Source organism: Orbicella faveolata, unplaced genomic scaffold (genome assembly GCF_042242905.1).
Source record: "Orbicella faveolata isolate gen_17 unplaced genomic scaffold, um_ofav_v1 contig_48, whole genome shotgun sequence".
NCBI lineage: Eukaryota > Metazoa > Cnidaria > Anthozoa > Scleractinia > Merulinidae > Orbicella > Orbicella faveolata.
The window spans coordinates 3162180-3185759 of NW_028301578.1; the positions used below are offsets into that span (position 1 = coordinate 3162180).

Consider the following 23580-nt stretch of genomic DNA (forward strand, 5'->3'; position numbering starts at 1 on the left):
CCCTCCACTTTATCATGGGGGAGGCGGGCCTCCATCATAACCGAGTCCAGAATAATCCCCATAAATTCTAGGGAGGCTAAGCTCTGTTTACAGCCCAGGCTGGGTGAAGCTGAGCCTGCTGGAGGCGCAATAGTTTATAAACCATCCAGAATATGACAAACGAATGAAATGGCACACTTATTCAGCAAGATCCATTCAATAGCCTCTGAAAGCTGATTAAAAAGATATGGGGCACTTCGTAAACCAAATGGAAGAACCTTGTCATAGTAAAAAGAGCCTTGCCAATACATACCAAACAATTCGTAGTCAGAGGGGGAAAGCGGGATAAGACGAAAGGCAGAATCAATGTCTGTTTTTGCTAAATATGATCCTTGACCAAAGCGTAAGATTCCCTTGATGGCATTATCAATGGTGATGTACTGTAAACTGTAATGCTCCTTAGAGATGAAATAGTTGATGCTGGTGGCGCCCGACTTAGGGAAAGACATATGGAAAATGGTCCCAAATTTTTCTGAGTGCTTCTTCGGTACTAAACCGATGGGGGAAACTTGAAAATTTGGGAACGGGGGGGGGGGGGGGGGGGTAGGAAAGGGACCAGCCACGTAACCCAAGGGCACTTCTTTCATTAAGATAGCTGTGACGACACTAGGCTGCTCTAAGGCAGTGGGTAAGTTCCGGGAAAACCTGGGAGGCCGGGGTCCAATATATCCAACACTAGCACCATACTTCAAATTATAATATAGACGGGAGACAAATAAATGGTCTGGGTGGTCGCTAAGCACCCTCTCTAAGCTATTTACATTGATAGGGGTAGGAAGAGGCTCAGAAAATACCTTACTTCCTTTGGTAAGAGTTCGACTTGGGTTTTCCCTTGTCTCCATCCCCTGTTCTATCTTGGTCTCCATCCCTGACCTCCCTTGTTTTCTTTGTGGCATTGGGGCAGTCATATCCCGGGTGTGCCCCTGAGCACCGGCTACATACGTGTTTGAAAATACAGATGTCCCTGTTACACCGCCCTCCACGATTGAAGGCATAGCAAGTGCCTCGGCGTACGCCCCCAGACGAGACACTGGTGGTTTGGGGTCCTTTAGAAAAAGGAGAGTACTCCTCTTTTAGCACCGAAGGTGCCACTGTAAAGATTGTAAGCCAAAGTTGCTGATCATCTTCCGACCACACACGGGTCTTGTTTTGGCCAGCTTTTTGTCGGAATTTATAATCATAAATTGCCCATCCTAAGCCCTTATGTACACGTGCAGCATACCTAATCAAACTTAAATATTGTAAGAGTTCCTGGGGACGCTGAGGGAACTTGTGAGTGAAGACGCTCATATATGTAGTGAAAGCTGTGGTCCACTCTTCAATTTCCGTAATCGAGATGGTAGTCTGGGCTTTCTTTGAAACTCGGACAATCGAGTTATCCAGGGTAAGAACCAAATTGTCTTTCTCATCTACAGCTGACAATCGTTTAGGCAGGAGTCTGGACAATTCAAAAAACTCACTGGATTGTATGTCCTTTATATACTGAGCAGGAATATCCTGGAATGGCGTTGCATATTGACATACATCTGATGGGCTTAGTGTTTGTTGCTGTGTCACAGATACAATGGCTGGCGGAGTAGTGGAGGCTGAAGGCGACGAATCTGGCTGTAAAACCTGCACTGCGGCGAGAGCCGCTTCGTTAGCGATTTCCCTCGAGGCAGCGGTAATGGAATCCTGAATTAGTCGCCGTATTGTGTTCAACTGTCCTTCCGTGAAGTTGCTATCGCTGGCGTTACCGTTGGCCACATGGTCTTGGGGAAGGGAAGACGTGTTGTCTTCAAGAACTTGCAAATTGTGTTCTTGTGAAGTCCGTCCTCTTGTTACACTAGGGACTTTAAGCAACGACAACGGGGACGGCGACGGGAACGCCATGAGATCAGGGAAAAGCCAAAAGGTTCACTGCGCATGACTGGCGGGAAACATGTTGACGTTCTGCGTTGGGGCCCGACGCGAGTGGAGCTGATTTCGCGTTGTCTGAAAACCTGAGTATTCGAGCTTATTCGCTTTCGGTTCCTCTGCTGTGTCAACGCTAAATAAACCCGTGAAACTAATTTCGAAGAACTTTAATTGCTTTTTTCCTCATGTTATGCGAGATATTTCATTTTAATAATGTTTTTTTTTTTTATCATTTTTAAGACTCAAGATCCTGAAGCAAGTCGGCGAACATGTGAGTACCGTGAAATATGTTTTTTGAAAGCTTGTGTAAATAAAGACACCTTACACGCATTTCAATCGAAATTTTTTCCATCGGAAAGCACTCAAATGGCAATATTGGTTTATTATGATGAAAATCTGAACATATTTAAAAGGGTGGACACCATTAAAACTTGTGTAGCCGTTTTCGGATTTAGTCGTAAGATCAGTGGTTCACTTTAATAGATCTTCATCAGTCGGCACACTGATTTATCGTAAACAATATTCTGCAGATTTTCATTTACTTTATTGTGTAACTCAGATTTGCAGATATTAAAAAGGATTTGGATCTTTGGTTGTAATTGGATAATCCAGAGCCACTTTTGCCAGCGAATGTGTTCTGGTTTGTTTAGTCAGTTTGGTTCTATTTATACAAAAGGGAATTTCAAACAGCTGAGACAGAGCGTTTCCTTATTTAATTAAGTTTTGTGGCTTTTTTGATTCGGGAATTAAACGAACTCGTTGGGGTTACATCTTTTAACTCTGAAGGGTGCCCCTGTATTCTTAAGGGTGTTTTGAAGTTGCTTCATTTAAGTAAACCTTATGCTATTTTTAAGGGCTACTCCAATGTACTGGACGAAAGATCACGATCTTCTCTTAATAAGAGAAGTGTTGGCTGTTTATCCCTATAGCCAGCCGAAGGGAAGTAGAGAGAGAGCTAAATTGTGGGAAGAAATTGCCACGAGCCTAAATTCATTTTCAGCTCCTCAATTTTCAGTTACTGTGAGGTCCGTAAGGGACCGAGTAAATCTGGTCCTAATAAAGAAACACAAGAAAAAGGTTTCCGAAGAAAACAAGGCCAGTGGCATAACCCCTGATGAGCCCTCAGAGTTTGAGTCAGGCATGGATGAAATATGTGAGAAGGCTGAGGCTGCTGAGAGGGATCAACAAGTTATCTCTGAGGAAAGAAAAGCCAACTTAGAGAAAGAGAAAAAGCAGGCGGAAGATATGCGAGCTAAGGCTTTGGAGAAAGTAGGAGAAACAAAAAAAAGAGTGGCAGTTAGTGATAATGGTAATGGAGAGCCTGAGAAAAAAGAAAAAAGAGCCAGAAGATCTGGAACAGAGACCATAGCTTATCTTAAGGAGAAATCTGCAAAGGAATTCCAAATCAGGCAAGAAGAATTACAAATAAGAAAAGAGGAGCATTGTGCCCAAGCAAAGCGTCAAGACCAAATGACACAGCAACTGATCCAACAACAAGAGCATCAGCAAAATATGTTTGCTAACCTACAGCAGCAGCAAAATCAGCAGCTACAACAATTAAGCCAGATGCAAATGGCTATGATGCAACGACAACAGCAGCAAAGCCAGGCTCTCATAGCAGTACTGCAGGAGTTTGCCAAGAAGAAGTAGACTGAAGCTCTAGAATAATGCACCAGTCATTTGAACCCCCCCCCCCCCTCCACCCCCGGTGGGAAATACCTGGGGCATTCACTTTTGTCAATGCAATGCAGTGAAAGCCCTGTCTTGCAGGGGAAAAATTCAGGGTGAGCTCTCCCACCCTCTAAACATCAAACACAATTCATTAAATAGATTATAATTTTTTTAACAACTGGAGCTTTCACAGGATTTTTTTCATACCACTGAAGTCAAGGTTCAAGGTTACTTATTTTTTTTCCCCAGGAGTGAAATCCCCACCAAACTCCTGCTCAGCGGTGCATTCCCTGAATACCGGGGAACCTAATTCGAGTGAAAATGAGGTGACAACCCCCGCTTTGCCCTGGGTATTCCCCAATGGAGGGGCTAGGTTCAAATGACTGGTACATAGAAACTTTACTGTTGGGTTCATATTGATATGTTAAATATTTAGTTTTGCATAGAAAAAAAAAACAAAGTTTGTTCTTCTTCCTTTGGCGCAGTTATTACAAAATCAATGTTGATGTTAAAAATAACTGTTGGAAATGACTTTGGCACATGCCTGCTGTAAGTCTCTGGATTTAGCCATGTTCTCTAGGGTACTTCATTTTTAAAGATAGAAAATAGTCTCTTTAAAGGAAAATGCACACTACTTCATAATACAATGTATTTTGTTTAAGTCAGATTTATTGCATAAACTGAGATGACTAACTAATCGGTTTCTTTGCATGACCATGGCTACCTGAAAGGGGTACTAACATTGGGGCTGACCATGGGTGCTGGATAAAGGGGCCACATCTCCTCTACTAGGGGGAGGGGTACATGGATATAACACTGATGGCTAGGAGCAAAGGGTTTCTTGGGTTCAAAATGTTCTTGCGCTTTTCTCTGTATTTTTCTTACACATAATACAATGTTCTTATCGGTTGACTAAGCAAAGTACTCCTCTAATGTGGAAGGATCCAATTCAAAAAAATCGGCGGTTGTATTGCCATATAAGCATGTTAATGCATTTCTTAGTAGAGCACAAACAATATACATCTTTCCTACACTAGACAAGCCAATCTTGAGGTTTTTTTTGAAATCGACAAACTTGAAGTACTCAACTATATCTCCAAATAGCCATTCCACAGAGACTCTAACAGAGCTCATGGCCTTATTGAAATTTACCATTTGTGGGGTGAGTACCATGTTTCTAAAAGGGGCCTGAAGGTGTACCCTCATTGGATAAGCTGGGTCTCCATAAACACACAGGGGATGATGCACAGGCCCGGGTGTAAAAGCATAACGTTGCATGTCTTGAAGAAGATTCGAGTCTGCTAGCATGCCAGCATCATGTCGCCTGCCCTCTAGATAAAAAAGAACAAACAAACAAAGAAAACAAATATTAGGATTGGGAATTTTACCAAAAGGTCATTTAGTATGTAATTTCCCTTACCTACTGGTCCATACATGTTTCCAATAAGGCCGTTTGGAAGTGCCACGGACTGAAATTTTATCCCGTGAACCCTTTTGTGGCCATTGTATAAGATTCTTTGATTTTCACCAGGCTTACTTATTGGTCTCACTGTTCCATCAATTAAACCAAAACAGTTATCCAAAGGAGATCCCTTGGCTGTTATGGCACGGCTATATCTTTCCAGTAAGTAGGGGTCGAGTATGCCATCATTCCACTCCAAAATTCGGTGGCTGTGTGACTGGTAGATGTAGTCGATCATGCAGTTGTTTATCATGCATAACACCGGTACAGGCTTCGCAAATCGAGCTACCATGTCGGAGTATCTGCAAGGATAGCTATGTCTCTTGAGCAAAATACAAAGAGCCTCCAATCCACTACAGATGCTTCTTTGATAGCACTCCACCGTTTCGGGAATCTCCAATACGTCAGCGAGAAGGGGCAAATCGCGTTTGTGGAAGCGAAATTCGGACAGACACTCGTCATCTTCCAAATCATCGAAGTTAAAATCAGGATATGAATTGTAAGGTAGGTCGAGATTATTAGACCGGTTTAAATCATACAAGAGCACAAGTTCGTCATCGTTTAGCACACCGTCAATGTGGCTTATCAACAGTTGATCTCGAACTTCTTTCAATGAAGTCATCCTGATAAACAGAGGACGAATATCGATATGGTCAATGAACTTGACTGTCCAGAACCGCGCGTTGCGACAGCGCTGCTTAATGTTTAAGAATTCCCGCCACAACGGCGTTCTCTCCCCAGTCTTCTCACAGGTTTCGGGGTCCCCGTCGCCGTCCGCGTTCCCGCTGCTTAAAGTCCCTACTGTCAGTTGAGGCCGCCGTTTGAAGCCGAGTCAAAAGAGTGGCCTTGTTTCCGTTGGATGGAATCTTTTTTTGTTTACATAAGTTCCTAAGTTCTTTGACCGAATACTCGTTCAGGGGATCGGCGACTGCGAATCGGCGGCATTATCTTCCAACGACAGAGTAATCTACGTGAAGCTGTTAAGTAGTTCGTGCACAGATTCCAGAATAACTGAAAGTACTAATAGTGCGATTTTAGGCGGAAAAAAAAAAAAAAAACATCGAAGAATATCGCCACGATAATTGTTTGTGACAACCCTTTCGGGAGATTAGAGAATTTGTAGTAAAACTACTGATGTGTAGATGAAACCGCATGGTCTTGATTGACATAATGGAAAAGGGACAGTGTGATTGGCCAGTATAGAATAGCATGTCATACGAGTACAAAGGTGAATTTGACCCATGAATGTAACGCAAAGGTTATTCTTGGGGCATACTGCGAGACAGATCTATATACTTGTTATTTCTCTGATCTTCCTTGATGGTTGTCACATTAACTTAAATTTATATTAAATATAAAATGGCTTAAAGATATCTGTACAGGAAATGTCTAAAATCCTCGGTATAAAGCACATTCTCTAGCTCCGTTTCCAATTGAGAGTTTCTGAACACAACACACAGACATGGCCGCATTTCTTTTAGCCGTAAACCTTTTTTTCTCCATCACTGAGTCACTGGGCAATGCTCTGATCCTTGTTGCTCTTCATAAAGAGACTTCTCTTCATCCATCGACAAAACTTTTGTTCTTTGTGTTGGAACTTTTACACAACCAATTTTTCGCCTTTGTTCGTTTGTCTTCTGTAACAAATGAAGTGAGCTGGGAAGTTATTTGCTACATAGATAAGTTGTGCCTCGCCTCAAGCTTTGTTTTGTGTCAAGTATCGATCTTCACGTCCAGCACAATAAGCGAAGACAGACTTCAAGCCCTGTTATCTGGACTGAGATACAGACATGTTGTAACATTACAACGAGTTCGTGCAGTTCTCTTTTGCTTTCGGTTGATTGGTATATCATGTACATCCATATGCCTGTGGAGTCTTAGTATGGCCTCAACTGTAGCCTTTGCCCTCAAAATATTTCCTCTTACGACCTCTGTCTTCCCTTATTCAAAGATTTATTGGAAGCTTCGATAACATCAACTTCAAGTGTCCGCAGTCCAGCAAAGACAACCTAATGGTAGACAGGTGCCATTAAATATAGCACGATTCAAGAAGTCAGTTTGTAGCGTATTATGAGTGCAAATGACTTTAGTTACCTGCTATATTCCTTATATCATTGTGCAGGTTATTCTCATGCCATATGCCCCAACGTGTGGATTAGGCAAATATCAAACAGCTTTCTGCGTCACATTAACTCTTATGTACCTAAATTCGTCTCTTAACCCGATTCTTTACTGCTGGAAGATCCGGGAAGTGCAGTAAGCAACCAGAGAAACGATCAAGCGACTGAAATGTTGTAACTAAGTATAGGTCTTGCGCTGGAGTGGATTCTTCTTGAACTTTCACTGTGATAATTAAATGCAAATAAAGAGCTCCTGTTTCTTTTAGTGTTTCTTTAGAAGAAGGTATTAAAATACAGACAATCAACGTTAAGGGTTGATTCGTCGTCGTTCATTCAGCGCCTGCGAAATTTTCTGAAAACAGGTAGATTGTATCATTTGTTGTATACCCGTGTAAGTCAAATTGTGACAAAATTGCCCTTAGGGACAAAAAAAATCTATATTATAATGATAAGTAAAAAAAATAATATTTTCTTTATAGTTTCCTCCTGGTAAAGGGTTCTCTGACAATGTATCAGCAGCCCGCTGTCAGTCATTTGCGGTGGGGACCAGGCTGGAAAATACGCCACCACGGTACGGGATGTAAATTCGTAAGAATTTTACGAGTGGTGTATTTTCCAGTAAAGCACTCGCGTCTATATTATACATAGGTGGACTGAATTAGACCCTGAACTTCATTTCACAAGCCTTAAAATCGTATCTAGCACGATGCCTTATTTTCTTAATGTTGTATGCTAATGAGGCAAAAGTTATACATTGACGTTAGTAAACACTTCTCCCTTGTGAGTGCAGTTAATTTCACATGTGACGATATATCAGATTTAAAATGGGTAAAAACAAAACGTACTGATTTTTCTTTTGGTAGCTGAAAAAGAGTTTCACGGTTTAAGAATGCAATTTGCAGAAATTAAAAAGACAGCATTCTTCCTCAGAAGCTCCTTACAAATTCCACCTTTTCTTGAAAGTGAATAGCTTAAGAGATTTTCCTTTGTCCAATGTTTTAACCTGCTCGAGATCCTATTGTTGATACGCCTTTAACTCAGTAGGTGGCCGCTTTCTTTAGTTAATTTTAATAATTTCCATGGCTTTCAAAATACAACCAAAATTCTCGTAGAGAAAAAAGACATTACGAGTAGTTTAGGTTAAAACGAAGCTCTAACTTTCTAGAAGAATGCAATTAGTTATATCTCTCGAATTTATTAAACTGACTATTATGTTTTTCCCCTAAACTGCAAACAATTGTAATTGAAGAGCTTAATTAAGCAGTGACGACGGCGCCTATTAAAAAAATGAATTTATATTTTATCTTCGAGTTTCGCAATTGTCTAGATCTGTGCAGTGCGCCTATTGGTCTCAGAACTTGCTCAAGCTAAAACTGTAACGCTAGCGATCAATTCCAAATGAAAATACGTTTGGATCCGGAGAATTTTGTCACGTAAACGGTTTCTTCTCAAATCCGGATCTTTTTCCTCCTGCAATCTTTTGAGTTTGTGGTAGAACCAAAGCGGCGGATCTAGTAAATGCAGTCACATTGATGGCCATTTCCTAGATCTGCCATTTTGGTTATAATGGGTAATGCTATGTTCCTCAGGAACCAAAATTATCGACGCAAACAATGTTGACGTCCTCCACACTGCATCGGAGACGACGACGATGGATGGCACGATGAAAAACCTCGACTGTTCAGGATGTGACCAGAACAAATGCCAGGTAGGACAACATAATGGGCAATAATAGCGTGGTCAGCAAGTGGAAAGAAAACTTCAGACTGTCTCAATGACCCCTGGCCTTCTTTTTGGTGGCATTTTGTTTCTCGTTGTCGAGGCAACAAACAGCTTGTTGACCATTTCATCATAAATGTTCCCTGAGTTGTCGTCGTGTGTAAACGGTTACTGTAGGAATCCGAGTACCCTTTCAGCGTAAATGATTATGAATCCAAATACTCTAAAATTGATGAATCCGGAAACATTTACGAAGCCGGAAAAATCTGCTTAAGTGTAAACTTAGTCTTAAATCTTTTGTTTGGTTGCGTTCTCGCTGCCGTTACTGTCGTGGCTTGCGTAAACGTTCTAATAACTGAAAAAGACGGTACCCGGGAAGCGCACTGCTTCAGTAATGGTAGATTGCGAGTGGATTGCTTGCTTAATATGGATGGCAATCAGGAACTCCCATGTTAACTTAATAATTTGTTAATTTGTACATTTTCCTGGAAAATAATAAATATGATAACTTACTTCCCAAGGGCGAAATATAGTTGAATTTTTTCAATGCTTAGAAGTCTTAACATGTGACTGTAGATGAAGCAAGCACTAGATCAAAGGTTAGCTGAGATAATCAATTCTCATCTCTGTAATGTCTGTTATTTAGGTCCTACAATTTATCCATAAAATGCCCATACAACTCTTCTATTTTTGCCAATGAATATTTTGTAATAAGCAAAGGGAACGACCTCCTAAACTCAGATCTTTTGACCAATCCTCCTATTCCCAATTAACCGTCAATGACCTTACGTTTGACATAGTAATGTCATGTTCAACAAGTTCCTTAGAAATCCCCCTCCCCATCCTTGAAAAAATTTCCTAGTCAATTGTTCCAAATTGAACAAAACATAACCTGCTCCCATTGAAGCATTTAAAACTGCAATTAAAATCCCATTAAAAACTGCAATTTCCGCCGTTCCAGCTGAGATTCAACCTTATAATTCTCTTGGTGGAGTGCTGGGTTATTTTCAAGTAGTGAAGACTAAAGTCGCTGATTTTCTAGACAAAATACAACCAGCTATTGCTGGGATATTTTAAACTCTTACAAAATAAAAATTTCTAAATAAACCAGAAACTGTTTTCAGTGAAATCTGATTCTGATACCGTTAAGCTTTATGGCGGGTTGTTTTGCCCTTCTTTCTTATGGAGCTGTTTGACAAGAGAACCGATTACTAAAAGGAATGAGGTGGAAATTAAGCTTTCTCAGAAGTTCTGCACTGAGAAATATTAATTAAAATTTTCCTTTTTTTCTTTTTCTTTTGAAATCGAATACCTTAAAAGGTTTCTTTTCGTCCGATGTCTAAAGTCCAATATCGTAAAACCAGCTGTCCAAGTTTGGTACCATGGGCTCTCTAAGGCTGACGGGAAAACCGGTTAGAAAAAATAAAGTAAAAAAATCTGATTGAAAAACCCAGTAAAAGCTCTAAATCTGAAGGGAAAGAGATAGAAAATTAAACTTCATCAGAAGCTCTTCACTGAGAAATTAATTGTCACTTTCTTTTTCTTTTTTAATCAGTGAGATCAGTAAGATATTCGATTTCAAAAAAAGAACAAAAAAAATAATAATAATAACAATAATAATAATAATAATAATAATAATAATAATAATAATAATAATAATAATAATACTTTTGAAAAGATTACCTTGTCCGATAAAGTAAAACCTTCCCAAGTTTGTCGCTTCCATGTCGTGATCATGGGCTCTCTGTGTAATTTTTCTTTACTCCTTATGCCGTTACCAAATTGCCGAAAACATTATAAAAACCCTCCAAGCTTAGACAAATGTTTAGGATGAACGAAATGAAAGAATTTGTTTACTCCACTGAACAAGGTATATGCCCGAAATGTTTGTGAATTTTTACAAGATGACACTTTGACATTTTTTCTGCCTTATCAAATTTTATTTCCTTTAATTTGAATGTTTATTTCTCTCCACTTTTAGGAAGTTTGACTATTCCAGGACCTTCACACACGCTTATCGTTCCTAATTTAGTGAATAACTTAAAAGGAAATATTTTGAATTTCTGAAGCATGAAGGGGTTAAAAGAGATTAAAAATGAACAAGGCATTGTGAAGAGATCATTTATATGCTCTGTGATTGGACATTGTAAAGAGATCCTTTATATGCTCTGTAATTGGACCATCTTTTCATTTCAAAAAGTGCATTTAAGACAAAGTAAATCAGGTTGCCCATCTGTCTTCTGGACAGTGTTTTCCAGTCGTCGTTGACCCTAATTAAATCCCACGCAGTACAAACTGAAGATGGAGATGTTCGTGATGCAGACTTTTCTACCTCTCCTAATTTTCGCACTGATGACTTCCACAGTTGTTACAAAGAGACTTCCCATCGAAAACAAAGGTAAGAAACACGTCTCTTTCTTGTATTCTACCTGAACCCCTAGCGATCTTCTTTGAATTTTTTTTTCGCTATATTTTGTTCAAACATGTACTTGTTTCCAGAGCTTTGTCCGCATTTCGTTTCGCTTCTTGGAATAAAAGAAAAAAAATGAAATTGTTTAACTGATACAGAAGTTGAATTTTGACCGATTTACAGTGATGGAAGTTATAACCGGGAAGAATGCCAAATAAGTTTTTGTCCCGCATTCGATTCTTATTCGGTCATGTGAAGCGAAACCTGATTGAGAAAATTAAAAGAAGCAACAAACACTGTCATATGCCGTTAATATTTGCTAACCTCTGCCTTTCCTCCATTAAAGTAGTTTAAATTGGTCGTCCTTCCTTTAATTAGAAATGCCCTCTCAGCTCGGAAACGGTGTATACTTGCTTGCTCGAGAAGTTGGTGTAAAGGCCTACTTGAATATATTATTGCGGATAGATCACCCTCCAGTTTGATAAAACAATTCAACCCTGGCGAGGATGGAACTTTCAAACTTCAAACAAAACTGTCTTCATAAGAACACAGTTAAGAGTCCTATTAATATTTAATTTCCACCATCAACAATTCCGTTTCGAAGTTATAGCCAACTAAAATTGGATTAGTGAAACTAATGTCCAGAAATTTGCAGAACACCCTAGTGCGAAACTCGAGTAAAGATCGCCAAAAGGAAACGATAGTAGAGAAATGTCTCGTAAATTCCTGAGGTTCCACTTTGCTTTGAAATGTAATATCTTAAAAGGTTTCTCTGTCCTTGCTGTGAAATTCAAGAAAGTTTTACCTGTTCCAGTCACATTAAAAATATATGTATATTAACTGTCCGAACAATGACGTATGAACTAGCCCTGAAACTTTGGTCCATTTCGTCAGAGGAATATATATCGTCGGACAGCCGATGAAATTGACGGAATTCCTGGAAGAATTTCTTAGCATAAACAAATTTTTACAACGCAAAACTGCCCCTTTCTGTGTTATTAAAATAACACTGAGAGGTCCCAGACCTTTAATTCTGTGTTGGCGCAGGTTATTGAGTATCTTGTTTTCAAATTTGAGTTGAAAGCGTTCGTTGCAAATATTTTGCCCTAGCCAGGCCTCCTACTACTTAATGTTGTTCTGATGACCTTCGCCGTTGTGGCTTAAAGAATGGTAGGAAAAACGTTACTCCGCCAATTTTTTGTTCTACTGCATTTTGAAGTCGTTATCTTTAGTCTGCTACTGAACAGATGCACTGCAACAAAGAATCTAATATTTAAAGGTTTCAAATAAAATTGCAGTTTTTTTTTTCGCCATCAACACCTTTTTATGCCCAAACGTCCTCTCAAATTAAAGAACAGGCTGTGATTCATTGAAGATATATTCAACCAAAAATGTTTATACTACATAGCATATAATACCTTCTGTCTTTATATCTTTATACACTATATAGTTTTTTTTTTTTTTTTCGACCAGAAAACAACGATCGCACACCCAACACCAAGAACAGCGCTGATGCAGACTACAACCAAGAAGCTCCAGGAATCCGACGAGTGCTTCCTGCCAACATTTTTCTTAATCCTAACCAGGCATGCTACACACAGTTTTTTGCAAACGGACAGCCACCAATTGGTTTACGTACTGCCAACTTAGCGAATATGAGGTACATCTGTCAACAGGTGCCCGCGCATCCGGGAACGTACTTCTACGCGACGATGTTCGATGAAGGTCGGGGAATTGCAGTTTATTCAGCGTACGTTTTGAATGCGAACAACATCAATTTTCAAGGACAAGGAGGGTTTGGATGGATCCAAACCAACGGTAACTTATTTACATGTACACTGAAACTAAGAAAGGATGAAAAATATTCCCCAGCTACAACTGGGGAAAATCCGAGATTTGTATAATTTCCAGAGGTGATAATAATTAAATATTCCCCAATTTTCAAAATCGCGCGCGTTACGAAAAAGATTTAATTTGAAGAATAATAAACACCATAGCCTCCATTTGGGGAGAAAATATGCTAGGATATTTGTCCTTGGACATTATCTGTTCCTGGAAGCTCACAGTTTTCCTCGAGCCACGCTCTCGGAAAACTGTTCGCTTCTCGGAACAGATAATGTCCACGGACAAATATCCGATGATATTTTCGCGCCAACTGGAGGCTATTGTTTATACAGGCCTTACTCCTGAGGCAATCTTAAGACATGGTATCCAGCCCTTCCACGGTGAACGTTACCACTTAAGATAGGTAAAGGTTTACGTGAAATATGAAATGCGTGTAGAGCCGTTTGCGATGAAACCAACAAAAACAACAAAAACTAAACAAAAGGACGAAAGCGGAAATAAGAGAGTGGAGGAAAAAAAGAGACTGACATTCCTTTGAATTTTTATATCGTCTTCCTTGGAGAAGACAGCGAGCAAGACTTTCTTTAACCCTAAGTTTTCATGAATATATACATATAAATAATTTATTTCTTTACATTCCTCCAAGGTATCCAACACCAAGGAAGCAATGGGATATATGCGGGTCAGCCTGCGGGGCAGCAGTTGCACAAAGGTCACTTGTTCGCAGCTCTGACTTCCTCGGGGCTCCCGCAGATCGCCCCGAACGCCCAGAACGCCGCGAACAGCGCTCGTTCCACTTATCAATACACAAATGCCGTGCCACAGTGTGCAGCTTTCAACACCGGTCAGTGGAGAGTTTGGGAAGGGAGGATTCGAACGTACGCAGTGAATATATGCATACCGGCGCAGGGTACATTGTACCTTATAACAGGCGTTTCATTCGTTGGTATCACAAACGCTAACCCTCCACAGGCAGTTCAAGTTCCGATTACCACATTGCCACCAGCGCCACCGAATAATCCGGCCGCCATAGACAAACCAAATTCAATGTGGACCGCCGCCATTTGTGTACCCGCCCAAGGTGGCCAGCCATACAGCTTTGCAGTGATTGGGAACAACGTTCAGATTCCAGCTAATATGTTTACACAGCAAATTACCGTAGCACAGCTAGAGGTTATTCTTCAGGCCGACATTGTAATCAATGGCGTCAAACGGAACATGGAGGGAACGGTCAAACTGTTTCCAGGAATTACCAACTCTGAGAATTATAATAATGAACTTCCCGAAGACAAGTATCCCGAGCCCGTGGAAAACGAATAAACATGGATGCGGTACAAAAATGGCATAACATGGAAATGACCAAAAAAAATATGGAATAACGATAATTAAGAAAGTAATATGTGTAAACGGTAAAGTAAATTCAAAAAACTAAACTTCAAATTGGCAAACTCAGAACGTCGTTTTTTGTAATAAACTGCTTAGCGTATTTTACCAGTCATGTAGTTCGACACTTCAACATCCCCTCGGGTAACGCCCCGGCAACCACACCTCTGGCATATGGCATTTTGAATTTTTGTTTCACCTAATTCCAGGGTCTAAACCAGTAGTCAATTCCTTACCCGATGTTGTGAGGAATTTGAGGTGATAAAAGCCCCTAGCCACAAGATATACATGTACATGACACCGTCAGAAATTGGTAATGGCAAAGAGATGAGACAGTTTATATATCACTCTAATAGAATTATGGAAAATGGCTTTGGAATACATAAATTGCGTTTTCACTAGGCCGATTAACTACCTGAACATTCTTTCTGGGTGTTTGGTTACAGACCAACATTCGCTAGTTAAACGTGACGTCTGTTTGCACTAAACATTCAACCCAGAATTTGACCCGCTGACTCGGAAGATTCAAATTACAGAAGTGCGCAACTTGCAAAAATGGCTGAGAGAGGAAGCGCTTTTAATGACTTCTCTTGTATTGATTCTAGCGATATTAATGCGAAGGAGATCGAGAAGGCATTTTATCCAGAGGACGCGGTTAATGTCCCCAGAAATGAGGAAGATGCGACGAAATGTTGTAATGCAGGAGCTCGTTCTGCACGGCGACGTCGTGTCATAGGTAAGGTCCTGGCCGAGGAACTGGAGGATCGGCTAACGGGACCGTAGAAATCATTCCTACGGTCCCGTAAGATTCTCCAGTTCCTCGGCCGGGACCTTACCTATGACACGGTACCAGTGATAAACCGAAATAAATGAGAAGGACTGTTGAACTCGTCTGTCGTTTTAAAAGTTCTGCTTCGCACACTGAACCGTGATACGAGCGTCTGGTAAATACTATTGCCAGATTCTTTGGCAAACGTCTGTGACTACGCACAATGTGATTGGCTGCGGCATTTATCAGGACAAGTTATACCATCTCGTGAGGTAGTATAACTTGGCGTGAATTTCCAGTCATATAGGCGAGATAATCGCTTTTTTTGTTTGTTTGTTTGTTTTTTGTTTTGTTTTGTTTTTTCTGGTGAAAACAGAGTGCATTTTTAACGCGCTAAGCTCAAGACGAACTGTTTTCACTGCATTTCCAGACTTTCCTGACCTTATCTAGCCAAAATTGTCCTAGTGTAACGCTTCCAAAACACATAATTTATGTGTAAGTTGGTGCATGTAGGTACTTGCCCGAACTTGTGTTCTTGCAGGGTAGATGTTGCAATATTTGAAATTTCTCCGCAGCTTGGTTTTGCTTACAGCAAGAGCTCCTGTGAGCAGGAGGGCAGGCGAGCTAGCTAGCGAGCGAGCAAGCAGAACCCTACATACAAGAAAATTTCGTAATCCATTGAACAAAATATCTTGGGGTCACGTGAACGTCCGTCCGTACATCGTACGTCCGTCCGCCACTTGGGCAAATTGTCAAGCTTTGAAGCTCTTGTTTTCGTTCACAACACAATAAATTACCTCCTTTGCTTTTAAAATGGAAGGAAGAAACACAAAACAATGTTTAAGAGTTAAATCATGGACTAGGGGGTCATAAAACCCTTGCTGGTGAAGAAAACCTGGAGAGTTTTCCTTTCCTTCGATGACGTGATGATTAAATGCGCCTTCGAAATGACCAAAGAAGGTCTTTTTATACCTGAACCACTTGTTTATAAACTGTATGTAACAGCTCCCTTAACTAAATGAATAAAGTAAATAAATAACTTTATATTATTTAAGTGTCAACTGTATTTAGAACAGTTATGCTAATTGGGGACACCTTGACTAAATAATAAAAAAATATTGCTAGTTGGGCAGCTGACCAGCTGGCTAGTAGTTGAACTCTGGACTATCAAGAAAAAATCCAGAGAGCGGTAAGGTGGAGTAACTGATCCAGGGACCCAGCGCCCTTAACCACTCGGCCACATCGCCTCCAAAAGACCTTTGATAACTTGTTCGTCCCAGGCTCGTCCCTTCCCAGTGAGTTTTCTGGTATATTCTGTTATATTGCGCCGCCAAGTACACCCAGTATTTCACATCGAATCACAGTCACAAGTTACAAGAGTTCTAATAGGGTTTCCTGTGTACAATTTTTCCGTTCTTTATGACAAACTTGATCACGTTGTCATGGCCACCGAGTTGATAGACAAGATGCTCCCATCTGAAACAAGACACAAAGTACGCAGTCAACTTAAGCAGCTGTGAAATTAAAGCCTGAAAAAAATTCAGGCTTGAACGGAATTCGAATCCACGACCTCTGGGATACCGTTGCAGTGCTCTACCAACTGAGCTATCAAGCCCAACTGGGAGCTAGCTGGTTACGTCGTGAGTTCGTAATATACCCGTAGATGGTGAAGATATAGGGGAATAGCTCACAGATCATATATTTGAAGTAATATATCAAACGCGAAAGACCCTGTTTGACCACATTACCAAACACGCAGAGGGGAATTGAAAATACGACGCGTAGCGGAGTATTTTTGACGAACCTCGAGGTGTTTGGAAATGTGGTCAAACACTGTCTTGAGTGTTTGATATATCTTCTAAATCGAAACTAAAACTAAGGAGGAAAGGGAGAAATAAAGTCGTAAAAATCTATGCTAATTAATTTCCTTTGTTTAAACTTGATAAATTATTAATGAGTTTGAGAACTGCGGGGAAAGATTTACACCCCTTAGCGAGACAAGCAGCTCTGACCTTTTCCTAAGTTGTGTTGATAACTGCGATGATCAACCATGACTCCGTATCTATCTCCGCAGTTCAAATGTGTGATCTTTTATATATTCCCTTCAACTTTAAAGAGCAACTACACAATACAGGGCCACTTTTGGAGGTGCATAAATTTAGTGACTCGTTTGGCTCGGCAGTGGATAAAAGAACAAGGAATAATCTACATATAAGGGAAGTCCTAGGTCTATATATTTAGTGGCTCGTTTGGCTCGGCAGTGGATAAAAGAACGAGCAATAATCTATATATACGTTAAGTCCTGGTCTATATATTTAGAGGCTCGTTTGGCTCGGCAGTGGATAAAAGAACGAGCAATAATCTTTGTATACGTTAAGTCCTGGTCAATATATTTAGTGGCTCGTTTGGCTCGGCAGTGGATGACAAAGGAGCAAACAAGCCAAAGGAGCCGGCTCGTTTGGCGGATTCATGATTAGAAGTGACCCTCAGTATTCTTTAGTTTAGCCAAAAACATTTTTTTTTTTTTTTAACTAATTCGGCAATGGTGGTCAGCAGAGTGCTCAGGTGACACATTTACAACGAAGGTGAACACGAATTACAAAAAAAAAAAAAAAAAAAAAAAAAAAAAGACTTATTAACAAATAGCAAACGAAACTACTCACGGACGCATACGAAGACATGTAGAACTCACGCTCACAAGTTTGATACATTACCACAGCAGGGATTAAAGTATAAGACACAAAGTAAGATGATGACTTGAATGAGTAAGATGATGACTTGAATTATTGCATCTTACACGTTTCGAGCAAATAGCCAAAAACGCTTCGAGGTCTGCGAACTGTCCGTGGTCTCGTATGGAATCGTCGGAAAATTAGCATTATACCCCAAAAAAGAGATCAGTTCGGGCGTGGCTCAAGCCTTATTTAAACACCCCCTCCCCCCCCCCCCCCCACCCCCTTCAAAAAAAAAAAAGGAATTCAGAAAGAAATTCAGAAAGAAAAAAAACTAAAATGGACCTGACCGCATTATCTTTATTATTTAGTCAAGTGCACCCTAAAAGATGTCTTGACGGCTAAAAATAGTAGAGCTTCGTCCGGATCAACCTAGGTCTACCAGAGCCCATGATTTACACCCCTTAGTGAGACGGCAAGCATCTCTGACCTTTTCACCTGAGTGTCACCCCCCTTCCCGGGCTATGGAGGTTCCATACTTTTATGAACTTTAGGCTGATAAATACTTATACATGTAGCTAAGTGTTTCCTAACAAAGAGTTACCTTGGAGCATCGATAACCAGCATGTCGGCTACCTTTCCAGACTCCAGGGATCCATGAGTGTGTGACCGGCCTAAAGATGCTGCCGCATTGATTGTAGCAGCTACAAGAGACTCCTCCATTGTCATGTGCAGATTAACACAGGCAAGGTGCATTGTCAAAGGCTGGTCAAACAAAATGAGATAGTCCGGTTTACACAAGGGATTGGCATTAATGAGTAAAGCAATATTTTTGTAGTAGAATTAGTCTGTAAAGCCTGACACTTGTTTGAGATGCCAACATATTAAATCAGAAAGACTAAGTTTGACCACACTTCAAAACACTGACAAGCATAGCGGATTATTTCGACGAACTTTAAGGCGTTTGAAATTGTGGCCAATTTCTGTCTTGAGTGTTTAAAACATTTTCTCAATCGAAACTTAAACTATGAAGAAAATAGAAAAAAAAAAAAAGAATCTACGCCAATTAAGATCAGAAATCCAAACACAGTCACGATTTTCATTTACTTTGTTTCAACTGCAGGATGAGTTAATAATAATTTATGTGAGAATTCTACAGCAATATCACTTGCACTGTGTTAAGTTTTAATACAGCATCGACAGGGCTTTACCTTTACGGTCACTTACCATGGACAAACAGAATGCATTCGGGTTAAAATCAGAACCAAGAGCAACAGGGACACCTGTTTAAAAACATAATCATTCTTAGGGTGACAGTAGCTAATAGCACCAGAACATTTTTTGAATTATCAGTTTTTTGAAACAGTGATGTAAACAGTTAACTAAAATTATCAATAGTGAAATAATTTTCTTATTCTACATTGGGACAGCAAACAGAGTGTTATCTTGGGTATAAGGTCTGCAGAGTTGGACAACCCAAATGGCCCATCAGACCAGAGTTATCTCCGTTTCTGTAGCATGACCTAACTAGGGGTATACGCTGGGTCAAATCTCCCGGTCTCCCGTACGGGTCATCAAATCTCATCGATACAGTAGAAGTGCTTCATTTTCACACATCTTTAGGCTCTGATTTTTGGCATTTTTGGAGGAAAGCACTTTTTTAGATATATAAGTTTTTTTTGTTTGTTTGTTTGTTTTGTTTTTGTTTTTGTTTTTTTTTTTTGGGGGGGGGGGGGGGCAAATTGACAAAACTCTACCTGTAACAATGTTTTTATTAGGAATGAAAAGGCATAAATGGCAATCTCCCAGATTTCAATTAGTTTAGGTTTTAGGCCTGTGAAAGCAGAGAACAATGGAGACAAAATATGTCTGCAGCTAAATTTGTACCTGAGTTAATCATTGCTCTTGCTGGTGGGCATTTAAGTCGCAGGATGTATGCCGTGGTGGGAAGAAGTACAGCAATAACAGATGCTGCAGACATGGCTTGAATTCCCTCATCACTTACTTCTTCAAGATGGCTTATTGCCCTCGCCCCAAGTTCAGCCCCTAGCTGACATGCAAACATTAAATCATTGATTGTTTGTCAAGAGCCTTTCAAGTAATAAGGTCATTGAAGCACAGCAGGCTAGCAAACTTTTTTGCAATTCCACATAACCCTCACCCTTAACAATTATTTACATTTGTAACCAGCAAGCATTATTAATATTTAATAACATTTAAAGTTGCAGTTTTACATGCAGCTTAGGCAGTTGCAAACAAGACAAAGCCTGAAATTTTTTCAGGCCTGAATGAGATTTAAACCCGTGGCCTCTACAACATCCTGGTCATCAAAGAAGTCATGGGTTCAAAGATTCAGTCCACATCTTACACTAAAGTGAGAGGCAAATTTATATACAGTACCTCTGCAGCTTTCATTGGGTGCAGTTCATCACCATGGAAATTCAGAGCCAACCCTGCAGCTTTTCCTGCTTCAAGAATTCTTCTGGTTTCATCTAAACCAAACACACCCTTCTCACAAAATACATCAATGTTGTCAACATTTATTTCCTCATTTTTCATCAGTTCCTGAAGCTTAGGAATCTGGTAATTGACAACATTATCAGTTGCTTCTTCAGGAGTACTCCCTCTGAGAAGAACAACAACAAAAAAGAATGGATCATTTTTTGCTGCAAAATGTCAATAAATATGCCATGTAGTAGACTATGAATAGTCCCTCTTTTGCATTTACAGGGTTTTCTTTTGCATCACGCATTCAAGGCAGACTAAGCTAGAGAAGGACTACACTTGTACTGTTAAGAAGTGTGGCATATCCATGACATATTTTAATACACGCTCTTACACATTTGAACTTTGTCAATGGTGTATATACCTACTTAGGTACAGAGTGTGCTCCACAGAACGTGCTAGAAATCTCAATAGGTAACTCTTTTTTGGCCTTCTCAATGACCCTCAACATCTTCATTTCTGATTCCACATCTAACCCATAACCACTCTTCACTTCCACTAATGTTGTCCCCGATCGTAACATTCTGAGCAGCCGTTCTCTGAGCGATTCATAGAGCTCCTCTTCTGTAGCTCTGCGAACATGTTCAACAGTAAAACCTATTCCACCACCTGTCTTGTGTATATCCATGTAACTGGCTCCTGCAAGCTGGTATATAAATTATTATATAATAAGTCGACTGCATGAATTATTCTTGCATTTTGATTGGGTCATACTAAATACATGTTAGATCTATTGGAGGATACATGCATAGGTGATGTCAATAACGTTTTTTTGTTTCTTAATTATATATTATTTACATATGTATAAAATATTGATTGCATGTTTCCATGCAGTTCTCTTCAGAACTGTATCAAAAATGAGGTACGAACATCAGTGACACACTTGACATGCCACTTTTTTGTTCTTACCACATTTTTATTACCAAACAGATGCACGGCAACATGGAATCTATTTGTTAATTACAAAAAGGTGTCAATGATTGTCACTCGTGGATGACAAATATCAAGTGATGCTGGCATATGCTTAAATACATCCTAAGGACTAAAGGGGCCAGGTGACTCAGTGTTAATATGCAGCCGACACTAAACTCCATTTGCTACAGGAAGACAATTGCTATGTTTCCAACAGAATTCTTTTTTCTTTACCTTCATGGCAAATTCATGGACCCTGTCACCCACCCACACAGGATGGGTGTGGCCATCTATAAGACCTGAATTAGGGACAAATAGATATCATCATATAATGGCATGTTTCTGTGTCTACTAATTAGGGTGGAGTCAAATTTATCAGAGCCACAGGGTTTAATACCATACAGTGAAAATCAAAAAATCAAACCAACAGAGTTGAAAGCAGAAGGGCTATTCTACATGACTCTGTCACTTATGATCTACTGAAGCCACATTGTGGGAGTAACTTGGAAGTGGAAGCAGAAGAATGAACCAATCACAATGCTTGATTCCAGGCCTTGTGATTGGTTGGTTCTGAAAAAAATTCTCAGTCCTGAAGAAATTATGTCATCTTCAAATACTGAGTCTGACAGGTGGGCCTGGTTATTCAAAGACATTATTGATAAACAATACACATTACAGTGTACCTACTACGGTGTAAATGCATGACCCATTAAAAGGAGAAGTGTTAACAAAACCAAGTGGACTATAGAACATTACTATACACTGATTTCCTCAGTGTAGAGCACTAGCCAGAGTTTGAGCAACCGAGGAAAAGGTAGGGGGGTGTTCTATTGTCTCATTTGACTGAAAAACATGTGTATAAGGACAGGGGTTGTACATGTAGATCTGGGAATTGCGGGTGTGTATGCAAGCGGGAAAACAGCGAGTGGACGTAGTGTGGTCCGAATAAACGATATGTTTTTGTGTTTTAGCCTTTGTGGCCTCCATTACACTACAACCCTCCCCCTGAATGAAAATGAAAAAAAAAAGAGAGAATTCTCCATATCGCCCATGCCTAGGGAGGGGGGGATGCTCCCAGAAAAATTAGGTTGGGGTGTGCAGCCCGCCTCCCAAAACCCTTACCCTATTTATGACCAAAATCTGTGATTTTTCCTACCCTGTCTATGACCTGACAAAAAGAGTTGGATTCCCTATTTATGACTGTTACCACCGGCACAGTAGCCCTAAACATAGTTTGTGAAGGGCTTTTGTTGATGGTCTCATCGATAAAGATGAAAAAGAAGTTTCTTCTAAAAAAAACATACCCAATTCAAGACTAGAGTGCAAAAGCCAATTACCCTTATTAATAAACAAAATGGCCAAAAATCAATACCTTATTTATGACTACAATGGCTGAAAACCCTACCCTTTGGGGCTGCACATACCTATATAGTCACCCCCTCTTGATGAATTTAAATCTCAGTTGAAGAATTATGATTTTGATGGTAGTCTTATGTAAGTTTTATTTTACTTTTATACACGGCTTGCTGGTAAAGCAGGGTTTTTTTTATCATTTTTTTTAACTGTAGTAGTTACTAGTGATTTATTAGATAGGGAGTTAGACTAATTTAATTCAATATTGTTAAGTCCTGAAGGTAATACCGTTTCTAAATAAAGATTTTACCTTACCTTTACCAGTCCATATAACGGTGTACCCACCCAACCCCCCCCCCCCCCCCCCGCTTCTCCCCATCCCGGGTGACCCACGCGCGTCTTACTTGTTTATTTGTTTATTTCGTACCTTATCGTTTATCTTATGAAATGAATTCGTCTTACCAGGAACTACACACATTCCAGAAGCATCTACTTCTTCTTCAAATGTACAGTTTGGATAATCCTGGTCAACTTTGTCATCAAAATCAACGCATTCAATTTTTCCCGCGTTGTTCACCACAATAGACACACCTCTATCAAGCCCTCCTTCGAGAATCGCCAGATTTTTCATCGATTCCCCCGTCAGAAGACGCTCTTTGTTATTACAAACTAACACTACTTGTTTTGCATGTCGAATTCGAAGGCTGTACATCACTGAATTGCTATAATTTGAAGCCTTCCGACCATAATTTCTCGATCAATTTGCCAATGATTTGTCCGTTTTCTCAGCTGATACTTTGAAAACAGCATGCGCTCTTTGTCTC

At 40.0% G+C, this 23580-nt stretch overlaps 5 protein-coding genes across 5 annotated transcripts; 2 read left to right on the plus strand and 3 right to left on the minus strand.

Moving 5' to 3' along the window:
* Window positions 1–580: 580 nt before the first annotated feature.
* On the minus strand, window positions 581–2796 carry LOC110057200 (uncharacterized). The gene has a single exon (XM_020763782.2). It carries the CDS (start codon window positions 1909–1911, stop codon window positions 835–837), a length of 1077 nt encoding a protein of 358 aa, XP_020619441.2. The 5' UTR covers window positions 1912–2796; the 3' UTR covers window positions 581–834.
* On the plus strand, window positions 2152–4066 carry LOC110059745 (uncharacterized). Its single transcript, XM_089281244.1, has 2 exons — window positions 2152–2206; window positions 2790–4066. Coding segments are annotated over exons 1-2 (798 nt in total). The 5' UTR covers window positions 2152–2204; the 3' UTR covers window positions 3586–4066.
* Window positions 3839–6502, minus strand: LOC149095994 (uncharacterized). Its single transcript, XM_089281245.1, has 2 exons — window positions 5027–6502; window positions 3839–4937 (listed from the first exon to the last, which is right to left on the minus strand). The coding sequence occupies exons 1-2, from the start codon at window positions 5688–5690 to the stop codon at window positions 4519–4521; spliced, it is 1083 nt and encodes a 360-aa protein (XP_089137371.1). The 5' UTR covers window positions 5691–6502; the 3' UTR covers window positions 3839–4518.
* Window positions 6503–11026: 4524 nt separating this feature from the next.
* On the plus strand, window positions 11027–14617 carry LOC110057189 (uncharacterized). Its single transcript, XM_020763770.2, has 3 exons — window positions 11027–11305; window positions 12791–13135; window positions 13809–14617. The coding sequence occupies exons 1-3, from the start codon at window positions 11209–11211 to the stop codon at window positions 14480–14482; spliced, it is 1116 nt and encodes a 371-aa protein (XP_020619429.2). The 5' UTR covers window positions 11027–11208; the 3' UTR covers window positions 14483–14617.
* Window positions 14618–14855: 238 nt separating this feature from the next.
* Window positions 14856–23565, minus strand: LOC110057198 (putative imidazolonepropionase). The gene is made up of 8 exons (XM_089280987.1): window positions 23219–23565; window positions 21638–21702; window positions 20860–21137; window positions 20387–20612; window positions 19874–20036; window positions 19214–19269; window positions 18591–18751; window positions 14856–16790 (listed from the first exon to the last, which is right to left on the minus strand). The coding sequence occupies exons 1-8, from the start codon at window positions 23466–23468 to the stop codon at window positions 16697–16699; spliced, it is 1293 nt and encodes a 430-aa protein (XP_089137113.1). The 5' UTR covers window positions 23469–23565; the 3' UTR covers window positions 14856–16696.
* Between the last annotated feature and the right edge of the window lie 15 nt (window positions 23566–23580).